At 38.8% G+C, this 18070-nt stretch overlaps 1 protein-coding gene across 2 annotated transcripts in view; it reads right to left on the bottom strand.

Moving 5' to 3' along the window:
• PLCB1 (phospholipase C beta 1) overlaps positions 1 to 18070 on the bottom strand; it is an 857274-nt gene that overhangs the window by 291176 nt on the left and 548028 nt on the right. For both annotated transcript variants that reach the window (XM_042230393.1, XM_060397115.1), the window contains exon 4: positions 5726 to 5863. In XM_042230393.1, coding sequence (XP_042086327.1) covers positions 5726 to 5863 — 138 coding nt within the window. The remainder of the gene's footprint in view (positions 1 to 5725; positions 5864 to 18070) is intronic.

Here is an 18070-nt window from a genome sequence, read left to right as displayed (position 1 = left end):
CTCTGCAGGCTTAGTTACATGGGCTTAGTTACATGGGCTTAGTTACTCTGCAGGATGTGAGATCTTAGTTACTCTGGGCTTAGTTACTCTGCAGGCTTAGTTACATGGGCTTAGTTACATGGGCTTAGTTACTCTGCAGGATGTGAGATCTTAGTCCTCTGATCATGGATTCAACCCAGATCCCCTGCACTCGAAGCATGGAGTCTTAACCACTGGACCACTAGCCAAGTCCTCACCAGCCAGCTCTTTAAAGAAATTCACCGACTGGTGCAGAAAAAGTCTTGAGGATTTAAAAGTTACTTAGGAAACTTACTTATCCTTAGCTACTGACTTCTATCCCCTTTGTCACCGAGAAAACAGAGGCAGCCAGAAAACCTCTATCATTCCCTACCTACCAGCATCTCTACTGATGGACTCCACTTTTCCTCCTCTTATCAGTTAAGTGTCCTTGCTCCTGTCTGAGCCCAGTCCCTCTATTTGTGAATTAAGATAGATTCCGCAATTTTTTTTAAACAAAGGACCAGAGAGTAAATATTTTAGGCTTTGTACTCTATATGGTTTATGTCATAATGACTCAACTATGTCCAGAGAAAGCAGCCATAGACAATATGTAAATAAATGGGTTTGTTGTGTTTCAATAAAACTATATAAAAACAAGTGATAGGTCAGGCTTGACCTCAGGCTATACCTTCCTGAATCCTATACTAGATCCTGCCATGCTTGCCTACTTAAGGACACGCTCCAGCAGTTCTCCAGCTCTCTTATATTCTTTACCCTCCACAGGATCATTGCCACCAGCATACATGCATGTTGTGGTTTCTCCCATCTTAAAACTATCTCTTGATCTTGCTTCCCTCTTGCAGCAACCTTCTCATCTTTTCCCTGCCTTTTACATCAAAACTTCGCACAACAACAATCTCTTTTGTCTTCATTTCTCTCCACTGATTCCTGAGCTGCTGCTGCTGCTGCCAAATCGCTTCAGTCGTGTCTGACTCTATGCGACCCCATAGGTGGCAGCCCACCAGGCTCCTCCATCCCTGGGATTCTCCAGGCAAGATTGATCACTGTTGATCACTCTCTTCTTGAAATGCTGTCTTCCCCTGATTTCCAAACTCACAGACTTGCCTCACTGCCAGGCCACTGACCACTCCTTGTTAGACTGCTTCTTCTGATTCTCTCTTATCCCCTCAATCTTTTCAAGTTGGAGTATCAGTGACTCAGGCCTTGAAAATTTTCTCCAACTGTAGTTGCTTCCTGGATGATCTCATCCTGGCTCATTAAATACTATCTATAATCTGATGACTTCCAAATTGATGCATTCAACGCCAGGCTTATATATTTAACTGCCTACTCAACATATCTGCTTGGGTATCTAATAATAATCTCAAACCAAACATAATCAAAGCTGAACCCTTGCTGTACACCACCAAATGTGCTCTACTTTAAATTCTCCCTATGGAGTACGTGGTACTTCCATCCTTTCTGTCTGTTGGGTCAAAAGTCTAACATCATTCTTGATTCTTCTCTTTCTCTTACACGCAACATACAATCACAACGGTCCATGCTCTCGATGATACACTTAAGTAGATGCAGATATAGATAATCAGATTATCTACAAGCTATTACCTTATTATCTATGATCTTATCTCTACAAGCTCCCTTTTCCTTCAAGACGCTAACAATCTAATGAAAATATTTCGATAACTTCTTAACTGATCTTCCTGCTTCCATTATTGCCTCTTCCCTTCAGTCAATCACTAACTGAAGAGTTGTCAGATCATGTCTATCACCTGCTCCAAACCCTCCAGTGGCTTCTATATCCCTTAAAATAAAAGCCAAAGTCCTTCAAAAGCCTACACCACAAAATAAGAAATCAACTTCTATTGCCTTTGCTAATTTCCTTTGCTGGTACCTCCAACTTTGCCAGGAGTCCTGTATTAATACCTGTATGTGGAGTGTGTGGAGGACTGTTGGGAGTTAACAGTGGAGGGTAAAGGGAAGGATGATGATACCCTGCATCTCTCTGTAGCTCTGAGGAGGAATCAGGGCATCCCAGAGAGGGGTGCTGAAGTCAGGGACTACAAACACGGATGTGCTCATTGGTCCTCAAGGCAGTAGGAGATGCAGGAAGACGTGTGAGACTCAGCGGACAGATGTGAAACAAACCCCCTATTTTCCAGGTCTATTAAAGGGAGGTATCCCTTGAGGGAGCAGAGAGATCTGATCCTTAGGACACACAGGGTTGGCAAATTGTTGGCAACCCACTCCAGCATTCTTGCCTGGAGAATCCCATGGACAGAGGAGCCTGGTGGGCTACAGTCCACGGGGTCACAAAGAGTCGGACACCACTGAGCGACTTCACTTTCACTTATCAAGAGGAATACTGTTGTTTAACTACAAAAGATACCACTTTTATAGTCCAACCACAGAGGGAAAAATTGAAAGACACAGTTTTCTCCCCAACCCATCTTTGAAAGGAGTCACTTGTCTAAAAGAATAAATAAAAAATTCAATCTCAAGTGATTTATGTAAGAAAGAAAGCATGAAAATCTGGACAAATATATTTAGGAAAGTTGAAGTCCTGGTTCTGACAAAAAAATTAATTAACTGAACAGATTTCTCAGAAATTGATGATACTGTTGCCATTGAGCAACTTCCTTCAGATTTTTGCCTTCTCTGAGCACTCCATCAAGAAATAATCCCCTTCCTCCACCATCACACACTCTTCGTCTGCTTTATCCCCACACACAGGCCTCCATCTGACCCACGATCAGTGTGCTTCATCATCATGATTTCTCTGTTTTCTACAGAATGCTGTGTCCCTGACACTGGCACAGAGAAGGCACCTGACAGACGTGTGTTGAATGAATGAATGAGTCCAAATCCCTTTGTCAACAATTTCTTCTGGAGACATTTGACTTTTGGAGAAGCTCAGGTTCCTGTTGGGCATTCTACACAATGAGGTAAACCGCCTCCTTCAGTGTGGCCACTACACCAGGTACTATGTATGTTGGCTCCCAAGACTAAATAGAAGGTGTGATGTTATGAGATAGTACTGACAATTAGAAGGGTGGAAATTAAGTTTTCAGAGCACATGGTGCTTGCAAATCTAAACTTTCTGGATGAGCAATTTCAATGAGGGAAAAATACCCTACAGAATATCACAGTCAGGGAAGGCAAAACATATTCTGTAGCTTCATTAATTATACCAGGCAAGTAGCTGCTGGAAAAATGTCTATAGATGCAGTTCTGACAGGGAATACTACAGGGCTTGCTAATCACAATCTCTAAAGGAAATTAATGAGCAGAAGACCACAGAGAGGAGAAAATTAAAATGTTTAGAACATAAGCGCACAAAGGTTTATTGTGACATAAAATATGCAGATTTGTTTGTAATATGATATCTACATTCACTCATAGTAAAAGCCTCCCTGTAAGTTACTCTCATTTAGTAAATCCTTCTGATTGAGAGTTAATGAATATTATAAATTGGTAATTTTACTAAGAACTGAATATGATTGTATTCTAGCAGTGACATTTTAAAATTACTGTAGAAATATTTAGTATTTATTTATCTATGTTCATTCACCCATCCAATCATACATACATATACTGAGAAGTGAAGCGTATACACTCAACAGATTACCAGCTGGTACCAGAATAAGAATGATTGCAAAGCAAGTACAATGTGGCCACACAGACAGTGTCTCACTGAACTGAAGTCTCTCTAAGCACAAATTATACCATAGACGTAAATGGGTGACTTAGTTCTTGAAGATATAAAATAGATTGAGTTTTTAAAACAGCCTTAAAAAATAGCTTCTCAAGACCTCAGAGTATCAAAGCTAGATAGCATTTTATTCATCCCATTGTAAGAATTGAAGTTGCTATTATGCAACTTTTGGAAATAAACCTCTACCATAATCACTAATTGACGCTTTAGAACTGTGGTGTTGGAAGAGACTCTTGAGAATCCCTTGTACTGCAAGGCGGTCAAACCAATCAAACCTAAAGGAAATCAACTCTGAATATTCACTGGAAGGACTGATATTGAAACTGAAGCTCCAATACTTTGGCCACCTGATTCGAAGAGCTGACTCATTAGAAAAGACCCTGATGCTGAGAAAGATTGAAGGCAGAGAAGAAGAGGATGACAAGGATGAGATGGTTGGATGGCATCACCGACTCAGTGGACATTAGCCTGAGCAAACTCTGGGAGATGGTGAAGGACAGGGAAGCCTGGCATGCTGCAGTCCATGGGGTTGAGGTTGCAAAGAGTAGGACATGACTGAGTGACTGAACAACAACAAATAGTCACTAATAAATTAGAGGTCAGGACATATTATTTGGTGTATGTAGCTCAGAAAAATGCCAGAGCACTGAAGGTCAAAAAATTATAGATCGTAATGCTCAGACAATGAACACTGGCCTGACATGACCCCATAGTTGTCATCCACGATGTGAGAAGCTATATAAGGCCACAGATATGACATGCAGACTTCAACTTTTACTTAGATTCATATACGTTTTTTGCCACTATATTTATTTTATAATTGAAGGATAATTGCTTTGCAGAGTTTTGTTGTTTTCTGTCAAACATCAACAATAATCAGCCATAGTTACAGCCATGTCCCCTCTTGAAAGAAACTGTATGTAGGGTCAGGATCAACACTGAAAGTGAAAGTCGCTCAGTCATGTCCAACTCTTTGTGACCCCATGGACTATATATGGTCCATGGAATTCTCCAGGCCAGAACACTGGAGTGGGTAGCCTTTCCCTCCTCCGGGGGATCTTCCCAACCCAGGGATTGAACCCAGGTGTCCTGCATTACGGGTGGATTCTTTATCAGCTGCGCCACAAAGGAAGCCCAAGAATACTGGAGTGGATAGCCTATGCCTTCCCAGTGGATCTTCCCAACCCAGGAATCAATTTGGGGTCTCCTGTATTGCAGGCAGATTTTTTACCAGCTGAAAGCCCCAGGACCATGATTAGTATCTTACAAACTATAATCATGGAAAAAGAAACCTTCTCTTTCAATATGTTCATTTCAAGCTCTTTTAATGGCAATTGAACAGTTTTAGAGTCCAAGTTGCCCAGAAGTTCGTAGCTTCTTGTTTGATATATCCTGCCTTTCTTCTGATTATTTCTGTATTCGTCTAAAAGGCCCACTATCTTGGTAAATTAGCAACTCTTTAATGAAGAATCCTTATCTAATTCATCTTTCTAGTACATGGCTGAATAAATATTTTTTATTATTTAAAGTTTTTATTTAAATTTTTAAGAATTTTTCATCTTTCTCATATTAATTGAGCAGTTATTATGTATATAATCATAGATTAGGTGCTGTCCATTGTAAAAGAAATTGAATAGGTATTGAAAATGTCTGCCTTTGAGGAGACAGATGGAAAGAAGATGGTAAGGCTAAGAGAAAATGAGTTGGGATAAGATGTTTAGATGAAATGGAATGTGGTTTCATCTATATTTTCTTTTGAAAAGAAATGATATCAAATGCTTAATTTCTAAGGAAAAAATCCATAATTTTAACTTAACACCATGATTTGAAAGCATTTGAATCACACTTCTAATTGGCAACGAGTTGATTTTTAGATGGAATTTTAACACAAGATAAATATGTTGAAAACTCAAAGTCTTTCAAAGGAATCAGGATAATATAATAGGAATTCAGACTGAGGTGATCAGCTTCAAAGACTTCAGTCCACCATACCTTGGCCACTTCTTCTTGGAAAGCCACGAGGTTCAAGTGGGAGATGTTCACTAAGTCAGGCCCATACACCACTGTTACCATGCGATGTTCCAGGCGCCCAATGTTCCCCACATCCAGAAGTTCACGTAATTTAGGGTCCTGGATAATAAACAAAGATTGAAAAAATTAGTCAGCTAGAGATCCCAACATGGCAGCATAATTTCAAAAGAATTAGAGCTAGAATGCCCCCAAACAAAGTTTCCTTTTATTCTTTGATTTTTTTTAATTTTAACATTTTTATTGAAGTATAGCTGATTGATAATGTTCTGTTAGTTTCAGGTGTATAGTAAAGTGATTTGGCTTTTATATATATATATATATAAAGCTTCCCTGGTGGCTCAGACAGTAAAAAATCTGCCTGCAATGCAGAAGACCCAGGTTTATTCCCCGGGTCAGGAAGATCCCTTGAAGAAGGAAATGGCTACCCACTCCAGTATTCTTGCCTGGAGAATTCCATGGACAGAGGAGCCTGATGGGCTATAGTCCATGGGTTGCAAACAGTCAGATATGACTGAGCAACTAACACTTTCACTTTTCATATGTATATATTCTTTTTCAGATTTTTTCCCCTCATAGATTATTACAGAATATGTAGTGTGTATATGTTAATCCCAAGCTCCCAATTTATCCTTCCTCCCTCCTTTCTTCTTTGGTAACCAGGTTTGTTTTCTATGACTGTGTTGTAAATAAGTTCATTTGTATCATATTTTTAGATTCCACATATAAGCAATATCATATGATATTTGTCTTTCTCTGTGTGGCTTGCTTCACTTAGAATGATAATCTCAGGACAAAGTTGCCTTTTATTCTTAACAGAAATTGGTATGACTTGAAGGCTCTCACCCCAGAAAAGTCCAGAGAGGTGAAATAGCTTGCCCAAAGATTTTGGAGAAAGGATTTCTGGATCAAGATTTATGATCCTCATGGTATCATGGTAAGTGAAAGAAGTCAGAAAGAGAAAGGCAAATACCGCATGATATCACTTACCTGTAATCTAAAAGTTCTGAAATCATAGTAACAGAGACTATGGAGTGGTAGTTACCAGGAACTGGACGATGGGAAAAAATGGGAAGATGTTGGTCAAAGGGTACAAATTTCCAGATATAAGGTGTGAACATCTATTGTCCAGCATGTGATTATAGTTAATATTGATAATGTTGTATTACATACTTGAAAAATAGGAGGGGAGTAGATCTTAAATGCTCTTACCAGAAGAAAAGAAGTGATAATTATGTGAGGTGATGGAGGCGTTAGCTAACACTCTGCTGGTAACCATTTTGCAATGTATAAGTGTAACAAACCAACATGCTGTGCACCTAAGCTTCCACAAGGTTATGTCAGTTACATCTCAATAGAACTGGAAGAAAGACATCTGCAGTCAAGATCATACTGTCATTTAGTAACACATCCATTTCCTCCAATCAACCTATGAATTGAAATGCAAAAATCTCATCCCTCTCCTCATGAACACATTTTACATGAAAAAGGTGGTTCTGGCAGAATCAGAGCACAGCACTGCCATCTGGGGAGGCAGGAAGCTATCTGAGGGCACAGCGCGGGCCGCCTCCAGCATTCAGCAATGGTGAAAGCGAGGCTGCGAACACAGGCGATCATTGCTATTCAGCTGCTCAGTCTTGCCTGACTTTTTGTGACCCCATGGACTGCAGCACGCCAGGCTTCCCTGTCCTTCCCCATCTCCTAGAGCTTGCTCAAACTCATGTTCATTGAGTTGGTGATACCATCCAACCATCTCATCCTGTTATCTCCTTCTCCTGCCTTCCATCTTTCCCAGCATCAAGGTCTTTTCAAATGAGTCAGGTCTTCGCATCACGTGACCAATGTATTGGAGCTTCAGCTTCAGCATCAGTCCTTCCAATGAATATTCAGGACTGATTTCCTGTAGCATGGACTGGTTTGATCTCCTTGCAGTCCAAGGGACTTTCTAGTGTCTTCTCCAACACCCAGTTCAAAAGCATCAATTCTTCGGTTCTCAGGCTACTTTATGGTCCAACTCTCACTTCCATAAGCCGTAGTTTTGACTAGATGGACCTTTGTTGGCGAAGTAATGTCTCTGCTTTTTAGTACTCTCTTTAGGTTTGTCACAGCTTTTCTTCCAAGGAGCAAGCGTCTTTTGATTTCACGGCTTCAGTCACCATCTGCAGTGATACTGGAGCCCAAAAAAATAGTCTGTCACTGTTTCCATTGTTTCCCCATCTATTTGGCATGAAGTGATGGGACTGGATGCCATGGTCTTAGTTTTCTGAATGTTGAGTTTTAGGCCAGCTTTTTCACTATTCTCTTTCACTTTCATCAAGAGGCTCTTTAGTTCCTCTTTGCTTTCTGTCAAAAGGGTAGTATCATCTGCATATCTGAGATTAGCGATATTTCCCCTGGCAATCTCGATTCCAGCTTGTACATATCCAGTCCGGCATTTTGCATGATGTACTCTGAATATTAAAAAAGCAGGGTGACAACATACAGCCTTGACGTACTCCTTTCCTAACTTGGAACCAGTTCATTGTTCCATGTCCAGTTCTAACTGTTGCTTCATGACCTGCATACAGGTTTCTCAGGAGGCAGGTGAGGTGGTCTGGTATTCCCAACTCTTTAAGAATTGTTCACAGCTTGTTGTGATCCATGTAGTCAAAGTCTTTAGTATATAGTCAGTGAAGCAGATGTAGATGTTTTTTCTGGAATTCTCTTGCTTCCAACGGATGTTGGCAATTTGGTCTCTGGTTCCTCTGCTTTTTCTAAATCCAGCTCAAACAACTCGGCATTCTTGACTTACATACTGTTGAAGCTTAGCTTGGAGAATTTTGAGCTTTACTTTGCTAGCATGTGAGATGAATGTAATTGTGCGGCAGTTTGAACATTCTTTGGCATTGCCCTTCTTTGGAGTTGAAATGAAAACTGACATTTTCTAGTCCTGTGGCCCCTGCTGAGTTTTCCAAATTTGCTGGCATACTGAATGCAGCAGTTTAATAGTATCATCTTTTAGGATTTGAAATAGCTCAGCTGGAATTTCATCACCTCCACTGGCTTTGTTCTTAGTGATGCTTCCTAAGGTCCACTTGACTTCGCACTCTAGGATGTCTGGCTCTAGGTGAGTGATCAGACCACCATGGTTATATTGGTCATTAAGATCTTTTCTGTATGGTTCTTCTGTGTATTCTTGCCACCCCTTCTTAATATGTTCTGCTTCCGTTAGGTCCATATCATTTCTGTCCTTTATTGTGCCCATCTTTGCATGAAATGTTCCCTTGGTATCTCTATTCTAGCCTCACAAATACTGGGATTTGGAGATAGAGAAATTCTGCAGTCTTTGCAGAGCAGATGTTCTTTAGGACATCAGAAGCATGTATTTTTTTGAGACTTAGACCTGCTGGGAAAAGGATGTTTCCAAAGTTTCTGAATTCATAATAAAATCTACCATAAGGCTCTGTTGGTTTGGCTGAATTTATTTTCCTTTCATAAGACAGGTCCTGAAGAAAATGAGAGGGTCATGCAGAAAATTAGCCTCAAATGAATCACTTAGCAAATCTGCAGCCAGCTTCTGAGCAAGGAATAACTCACATTCTTATTTATTTAGCTACACGCTGGACCAACACAGCTTAATGACTTAGGCTGGTTATTCTGATCTCCCTTCTGAGGTTTTTATACACAGGCCCTTGTAAAGAAATAGAGAACTAGAAAAACAAACAAACAAAAGAGAAGAAAGCGATATCTTTCCAGCTGAGTTATTTTATTTGGTGACATTAATTTTCCCTTTACTTAATAAACTTTCTCCTCTGTTTGGCTGCATGAAGAGGAGCCCTTTCAGGTAAGTTACGAAGAGAGAAAATCCCATTTCAAAGCTGCACTCGATATAACAGAAACTTAAACTTGACTAACACGTTGATAATTTTATCAAGAACATCAGGTTTCTGTGAAAGATCAAATGCTATCACAAAAGCATAATTTGCATGACCTAGAAAAGGAAAGGAATACAGTAAAAAAAAATACTAAACAAAACAATCAGAGCAAAAAGGGAAATTTTTAATCATTTTACCATTAATGAAAGATTAAGGAAAAATGTTCAGAAAGAATGAACTTTTTCTGAAGGCTGATTAAAGAATGATACCAGCTGTTCTGTGAAACAATTAACTGCATCCCAGGTTTTGAACACCACTGAGGCAAGGTTTAGAGAGAAAGCACATTGATCAGTACTTAAATTTTTGTGTGTGTACTTGAAAAAAATTATAATCCTCAGAAACCACCTGAAACTTGTAATTATAAATCTCTAGTGTTAAATCAGTGATTGTAGAGTTCATTGATGTCCTTATTTCTACATTGAATGGGACAATTTGGGGAAATGAAAGGGCTCTGACTTTGTACCATTGCTTCCTTCCAGTGAGAGCCACGTTATCCATCCTCTGGCTCTTTCCTCTCTCGAGTATTTTCTCTTCCTTCTATACACTTTCCTGCCTGATTCACATGTCCATTAAAAATACTTTTGCCCACTTATTAAATCAATAGTTGAATATTGATTAAATCAATCGATAGTTGATTGATTCATGTATTCATCAGAATTTCCCTTGAGAAATAGGCGAGTAGAAAGCATCCAGAGAATGTGCCCAGAATAGAAAATAATTCTGGAGAAGACTTCTAGAATTCCCACTCTCCCTAACAATACTGTTAGGTACAGAATTTATAAGAAAGATGACTCTGTGGAATTTCCATAAGTTTTCCCACTAGTGACTGTTCACATATATTTTAAAAAGGTATTGGTTTTATGTAACTAATGAAGTATTTACAAGTGATATCTAGGATTATGAGGATAATGCAGGCTGGCAAATGACAGTGATGATTGAATATGAGGGGTAGTTATTTGAGGATTTATTATTATATCTCTATGTATCTGAGATGAACGTGAAAGTCGCTCAGTCATGTATGACTTTTTGCAACCCCATGGACTATACAGTCCATGGAATTCTCCAGGCCAGAATTCTGGAGTGGGTAGCCATTCCCTTCTCCAGGGGATCTTCCCAACCCAGGGATAGAACCCAGGTCTCCTGTATTGCAGGCGTATTCTTTACCAGCTGAGCCACCAGGGAAGCTGGTTAACAATTAAAGAAAGATTACTGAGCATAACATGGAGAAGCAAGACATTTTGGAGCTATTTTTTCAAGGGAAACCACACTAGTTTAGAGTTATGTCATTCTGAAAGTAAACAGAAAAATCATTTAAATATGTAAAAAGCAACTTTCTCTCTAATACCCCTTCTTGGTGAGAGATCAGAAGTTTTGAACTGTATCTTTCTTTTCCATCCTTAATCATTTTATTTCTCTTTAAAATGGACCCTTTTCTTCATCTATTTCATTTTTATCAACACCAAACTTGGTTATATTAGAAATACCTTCCTGAAGACATGACCTCACTTTTCTTTTCCCCTAAACTCCAAGTTTTCTCATTTTGAACACAACAGCCCAATCTGACATGGTGGCTTCAAGCCTCATTCTTCATTCCTAAGCAGATTGATATGTGAAGGGTATTCTCGAAAAAGATGTTGATCCTTTCAAGTACCAAAAGTTGCCCTCTATTGTTTTCCGCAGAGGAAATCCTAGGAGAATAGGCAAAAGAGGGAAATTATCTAGAAGAATAGAAAGCAAAGGTACCCAGTGTTTGCAGAAACTTGTAAGTGGAAGGGATTGAAAGTAAACATGTCTAGGGGGTTCCCTGGCAGTCCAGTGGCTAGAATTGGTATTTTCACTGCCCGGCCAGTTTCAGTCCCTGGTCTGGGAACAAAGATCCGCATAGCACAGCCAACAAACAAATAAAAACAAGCAAAAAATAAAATAAGCATGTCTTAACTGTGGTTATCTCTGGGGGACTGTTTTTCAGATCTGGGGACACGAGTGGCTGCATTTCAAAAACAAACAAAATAAAACTATGCTGTAACAGTAACAAAAATCTACAGACAATCTGCATAAACCCCTCCCCAAACCTATTCCACTAAGGAGATTTATATCTTGCTTCTCATTGGTGGAATCTCCTGACCAGTTTTCACAAAAGGATTTACCTACATGGGTTACTACGAGATTCAAACACATTTCTTGGTTCCTGAAATGGTAAACATTCTTTGAAATTTTTACAAAGAAAAAAAACAGGCTATCTCCACAACTCTATAAAAATATTAAATTTCTCTGTTGCAGAGCCTGAAAGAGTATAGCTCAGAAAAAAATCAGGTGAGGTGAACTTGGAATTTCTAGTTTCAGGAACTGTTCTCTAGAGAACAGCCCCCATGTGTCTCCACAGCTGGAATTAGCCAGACCAACAAAGACTCCTGGCAGTTAAGTGTACTTTTAAAGTTAAGTGCCGGATCATCTCTGTTGCCACAAAAGTTATAAAATAGAGACCTACCAAATAAACTCATTTTCTCTCAATCATCAGGATTCATGATTAAATTACTTCAGTTCTACTGCAAAGAAAGCTAAATCGCTCAGATTAATGATTCCCATTTCCAGGTAAAAGGCAACTGAAAAATTCAAGACTAGTCTACACCTGAGATACTGTGTGTTACTATAATTATATCATTCAACATGGTTGAAATTAATAAAAGAGAGCATCACAAGCTAAAGGATGATATTTAAAAGAGTTTCAATGTTCATTCTTTGATTTATATGATTTTTAAAGAAAAACTATTTGTAGTTCAGATATTCACAAAATAAAAAATCTTTTCAATACCTTTAGATTTCATTTTGACACAAGAAAACACTCTTGGTGCAGAAAACGTACCTCACTCATTTTTTACCCCCATAAAATACATCTTGACTGGATGTTAGGCTTATGGAGGCAATTTGCATATTAGGCTAATTTCATTCCTATCACTTAATACAGGGTTTTCAACCTGAATTACAGTTAAATGGATGTAACTTTAATCCATCATTTACTTAAAAGCCAGGTGTGTAAAAGTCTATTAAAACTCAGTACAGCAATTGGAAATGAAAGAGAGATTAGTTTTTAAACTAAAGTGATGTTAGTATGTTTATGCTTTATTTAAATCTGTTGTGAAGGAAAGAAATAAACTTATGCCCAGGATGATTTTCCATCAAAGTCATGAATTTAATTTTTGACTTTTGGAAAATAAAAAAATAGATGAATGAATCCCCTTGGAATCAGTACTTATTCTTCACTGTAAGGTTTTGCTCTCTTTTTTACAAATGTCATGAGGAATACCATTCTCTTCTTCAGGATGTACCAGTAGTTTAGGCAGCTCACACAGCCAGCAAGGCTTTTTGGATAAACACTAACCATGTGTGTGGACTGAACACCAAAATGCAGTGCCGTGAACACCCCCTCCACAGAGGGGTAGACTTGGAGCATGTTCGAGCTGTGCGTGCGTGCCAAGTTGCTTCAGTGTGGTTGACTCTGCAACCTTATGGACTGTAGACCCCCAGGCTCCTCTGTCCCTAGGATTCTCCAGGCAAGAATACCGGAGTGGGTTGCCATGCCCTCCTCCAGGGGATCTTCCTGATCCGGGGATCGAATCTGCACCTCTTATGTCTCCTGCATTGGCAGGTGGATCCTTTACCACTAGTACCACCTGGAAAGCCCAGGTGAAGGTGAAGGTAAAGGTGAAGGTGAAGTCGTTCAGTCGTATCTGACTCTTTGCGACCCCGTGGACTGTAGCCTACTAGGCGTCTCCATCCATGGGATTTTCCAGGCAAGAATACTGGAGTGGGTTACCATTTCCTTCTCCAGGGGATCTTCCCGACCCAGGGATTGAACCCGGGTCTCCCGCATTGGAGGCAGATGCTTTAACCTCTGAGCCACCAGGGAAGGTGGATGTTGTTTATCCATTTTTTCCTGTAAGTGACAATGGGGGAGCTTGAATATTTTCAGCTATTCTTTTAGATAGAAGGAAGAGTTAGGTGAGAATAGACTGACTATAGCAAAGCAAAGTGACTATCAGCAAATACTAGAAAGAAAAAGAACAGATACCGACCTTCTTATCTTACAGAGGCATTATCATAGCAAGAATCCTTATGCTTGTTTGGATATAGTGGTGATGAAGTTGCATACAATGTCCACTGCATATGGGAGACTTCCATGTATGAGTAAAGAAATCTTTCAGTGGTAAAGAGAAAGTTTAGTTGGCCCGGCTATGCATATCCATCCAAAATAAAGTGCCTTGAAGATGCCAGATATTAGTTTGTTGAGCTAAAAACTAACAAACTGTTGAAATATAAATACAATTTGATGGAGTTGATATAAAAATCAAGCAAATAGTTTAGATGGCAGAACAAACTTAAATAAACTGGCATCCATTCAAGTCATGTTTCGTAGTGATATTTTAGGCAGCCCCTTAAAATACAAAATAATCCAAATGTGAAATTAAAATAGGAAAGAAATATGGCACCTCTTGCCTTGCTCGGAAAGAATGGAAGCTAAACAGCAAAGTTCAATCATCATTAGCACAATCATCTTTCAGTTCAGTTCAGTTCAGTCACTCACTCAGTCATGTCCGACTCCTTGCGACCCCATGAATTGCAGCACGCCAGGCCTCCCTGTCAATCATCTTTATGGAATGTCAAACGCATGAAATATATAGCAGTTGTTTTTTTTTTTTTAAAGTCAGTGGGAAAAGTAGTCAGTTTCCTCCACCTCATCTAGTCAGTATTTGTCAAACTGAAAAATTCTGAAGTATAGATAGCTTGTCATTCATTCCTCAAACTCTCCCCACGGCCTTCTTTGACATATGCAGCTACCACCTAACTGTCAGCTAAATTCATATGCACAGTCATTTTCACTCCAATGCATGAAGAGCCACATGTCCAGAGGGCTAGTGGTCTGTGCAAATCAGGCAATTAGCCCTGGTATCTTCCTTCCTGTTTAAAATCCACCATAGAAAGGTGATATGCATTACAGCTTTGTGTGTGTGAGCTGCTTCTGGGTAAGTTTCAATACCACTGTGCCTAAGTTTTAGAATAATGAGGCCTGTTTGTTAAAAGCATGCAGATAACGTTTACTAAGTTGTCTCTAGGCCATGAGTACTTTATTGATGAAACTTTTTTTTTCCTATTTTGTTGTGGGATCTGCCTCCTTATATGGTATTTGACACAGTTAGAGGGCACCCATGGGATTTCTGAAACCTCAGAATGTAAGTTTAAATCAAGCATATAAAAACAGAAGGTCCAACAATTCCCTACTAATGACAAATACAAACAATGCTCCCTTTGCCATTTCTGGAAAATCTGGGTGCTTAGCATAGATGCTAAGGACTTCTGACAGTTGGAGGGAGACCGTGGAAATTGTATCCTGTTTCACTGACTGAGTTTTGGGTGAGTCAACTAAACGTAATGCAGCTTCTTGAGCTTTCTTAACCCTTCTGTGATTCAGTTTCTTCGTTACAGGAATAAATGAATAACTGTATGTTAAGTGCTCAGGGCAGCACATAATAAGAAATCAATACTTAAAAAAGAAATCAATAGCCTGAAAATGAAATACAGTATGGGGGTATCTACTGGATAATTTAATTTCTTAAGGGCACCAGAACATGTTACTACATATGGGATATATATATATATATATATATTTACCTACTTTGTGACTTACCAAAAAGGACATATATTTATATTTACATTTATATATTTACAGCTTCTACCTATATTTAAACACACACACACACTTAACTTTTATATTTTCCTTAACTTGCTCTTCCACAGGAAGCATAATTTAAAGAGTGCTAAAAGACACTTCTACAACTATTGCATTTCTGACTCCTATGTATAACCAGCTTTGACTTATTTTTTCTGAGCTTCAGCTTAATTTTCACTCAATAATGACGCCTACTCACCTTATTAGTGTGATTAGTGTGGTGACCAAAATTAAATCTGCAACTGTACTGTGTCACATGTAAGGAAATAATTTCTATATTTCTTGTGATGACTGACATAATAAACTTATATTAAGTATCACATGACAAATAGCAGTGAAAAGACTGTAAGCTGCTTATCTCCTTATCTCTCCTTATTAAAATTATAAAGCAATAGGAAGCTTAGGGGCTCTCCAGGTGGCACTAGTGCAGGAGACACAGAGACACTGGTTCAATCCCTGGGTTGGGAAGATCCCCTGAAGGAGGGATGGCAACCCACTCCAGTATTCTTGCCTGGAGCAGCCTGGCGGGCTGCAGTCCATGGGGTAGCACAGAGTCAGACATGACTGAAGCGACTTAGCGTGCATGCATAGAAGTTTATAGGAGAGAAATTTTCCTGTCAATTTGTTATAGGAAACTGAAGGAGTTTGAAGTAAATTGGATAATTTATCTAGAACCCAAATATATTGGGTTGGCCAAAATGTTTATTTAGATTTTTCCATAGCACCTTATAGAAAAACGCAAATGAACTTTTTGGCCAATCCAATAGATGGAATATGTATCTATTAAAGATTCTAAAAATATTTCAAATTTTCAGATTTATATCCTAGTTTTATTCATATCTCTTTTCTTTTCCATTATTCTAGATAAATTAACTATATTCCATAATGAATAAAGATCAATAATGTATTATTCATTCAGGAACATAGAGCTATAAAGCTCTTTATAATTCAAAGTCTGGAGGAAGTCTGATGACTACTTTTACAAGAAATAGCTAATAGCATCTAAACAAGTCCGTATTAAATATGCCTTTTTATGTACATGCTTCTCCTTGAAAGTAATAAAATGTTTTCTAAAGCTCTTTGCTATCTATCCTTCAAAATAATCCAACATTTTCCCTGAAGCCCAAAGTTGTCATCTCTAAGGCTGCAACTTTCAAAGAGAAAACAATGATCTTGAGAGTTATTTGAATGTTTCTGGTCAGTAATATTAGGCAGGTCAATAATATCTCCATGCCATTATGATATCACCAAGATTGTTAGTACATTTCTAAACAGGATTGAAAAGAGAATTAAATGAGTTTGACGCTCTCAAAACTTTACAAAAATTGTACAAAAAAGCAATTAAGTATTCCCAGGACATTATTAGCCAATTCTTTGTACTTTACTTGTCCATGCACTCAGTTTTTAAAAATTAATTAATTCATTTTAATTGGAGGCTAATTACTTTAAAATATTGTAGTGGTTTTTGCCATACATTGACATGCATCAGCCATGGGTGTACATGTGTCCCCCATCCTGAACCTTCGCATCGCATCCCTCAGGGTCATCCCAGTGCACCGGCCCTGAGCACCCTGTCTCATGCATTGAACCTGGACTGGTGATCTATTTCACATATGTAATATACATGTTTCAGTGCTATTCTCTCAAATCATCCCACCTTCCCCCATTGTCCGAAAGTCTGTTCTTTACATCTGTGTCTCTTTTGCTGTCTCGCATATAGCATCATCATTACCTTCTTTCTAACGTCCATATTATGCATTAATATACTGTATTGGTGTTTTGCTTTCTGACTTACTTCACTCTCTACAATAGGCTCCAGTTTCATCCACCTCATTAGAACTGATTCAAATGCATTCTTTTTAATGGTTGAGTAATAGTCCATCGTGTATATGTTCTATAGCTTTCTTATGCATTTCTCTGCAGATGGACATCTAGGTTGCTTCCACGTCCTGGCTATTGTAAACAGTGCTACGATGTCCATTGGGGTACACGTGTCTCTTTCAGTTCTGGTTTCCTTGGTGTGTATGCCCAGCAGTGGGATTGCTGGGTTGTATGGCAGTTCTATTTCCAGTTTTTTAAGGAATCACCACACTGTTCTCCATAGTGGCTGTAGTAGTTTGCATTCCCACCAACAGTGTAAGAGGGTTCCCTTTTCTCCACACCCTCTCCAGCATTTATTGCTTGTAGACTTTTGGATAGCAGCCATTCTGACTGGCATGAAATAGTACCTCATTGTGGTTTTGATTTGCATTTCTCTGATAATGAGTGATGTTGAGCATCTTTTCATGTGTTTGTTAGCCATCTGTATGTCTTCCTTGGAGAAATGTCTGTTCAGTTCTTTGGCCCATTTTTTGATTGGGTCGTTTATTTTTCTTGTATTGAGCTGCATAAGCTGCCTGTATATTTGTGAGATTAATTCTTTGTTGGTTGTTTCATTTGCTATTATTTTCTCCCACTCTGAAGGCTGTCTTTTCACGTTGTTTATAGTTTCCTTCATTGTGCAAAAGCGTTTAAGTTTAATTAGGTCCCATTTGTTTATTTTTGCTTTTATTTCCATTACTCTGGGAGGTGGGTCATAGAGGATCTTGCCGTGATTTATGTCAGAGAATGTTTCGCCTATATTTTCCTCTAGGAGTTTTATAGTTTCTGGTCTTACATTTAGATTTTTGA

Source organism: Ovis aries, chromosome 13, assembly GCF_016772045.2.
Source record: "Ovis aries strain OAR_USU_Benz2616 breed Rambouillet chromosome 13, ARS-UI_Ramb_v3.0, whole genome shotgun sequence".
In the NCBI taxonomy this organism is placed as follows: domain Eukaryota; kingdom Metazoa; phylum Chordata; class Mammalia; order Artiodactyla; family Bovidae; genus Ovis; species Ovis aries.
Note: the sequence above shows the minus strand (reverse complement) of the source record. Positions and strands in the feature narration are given on the sequence as shown.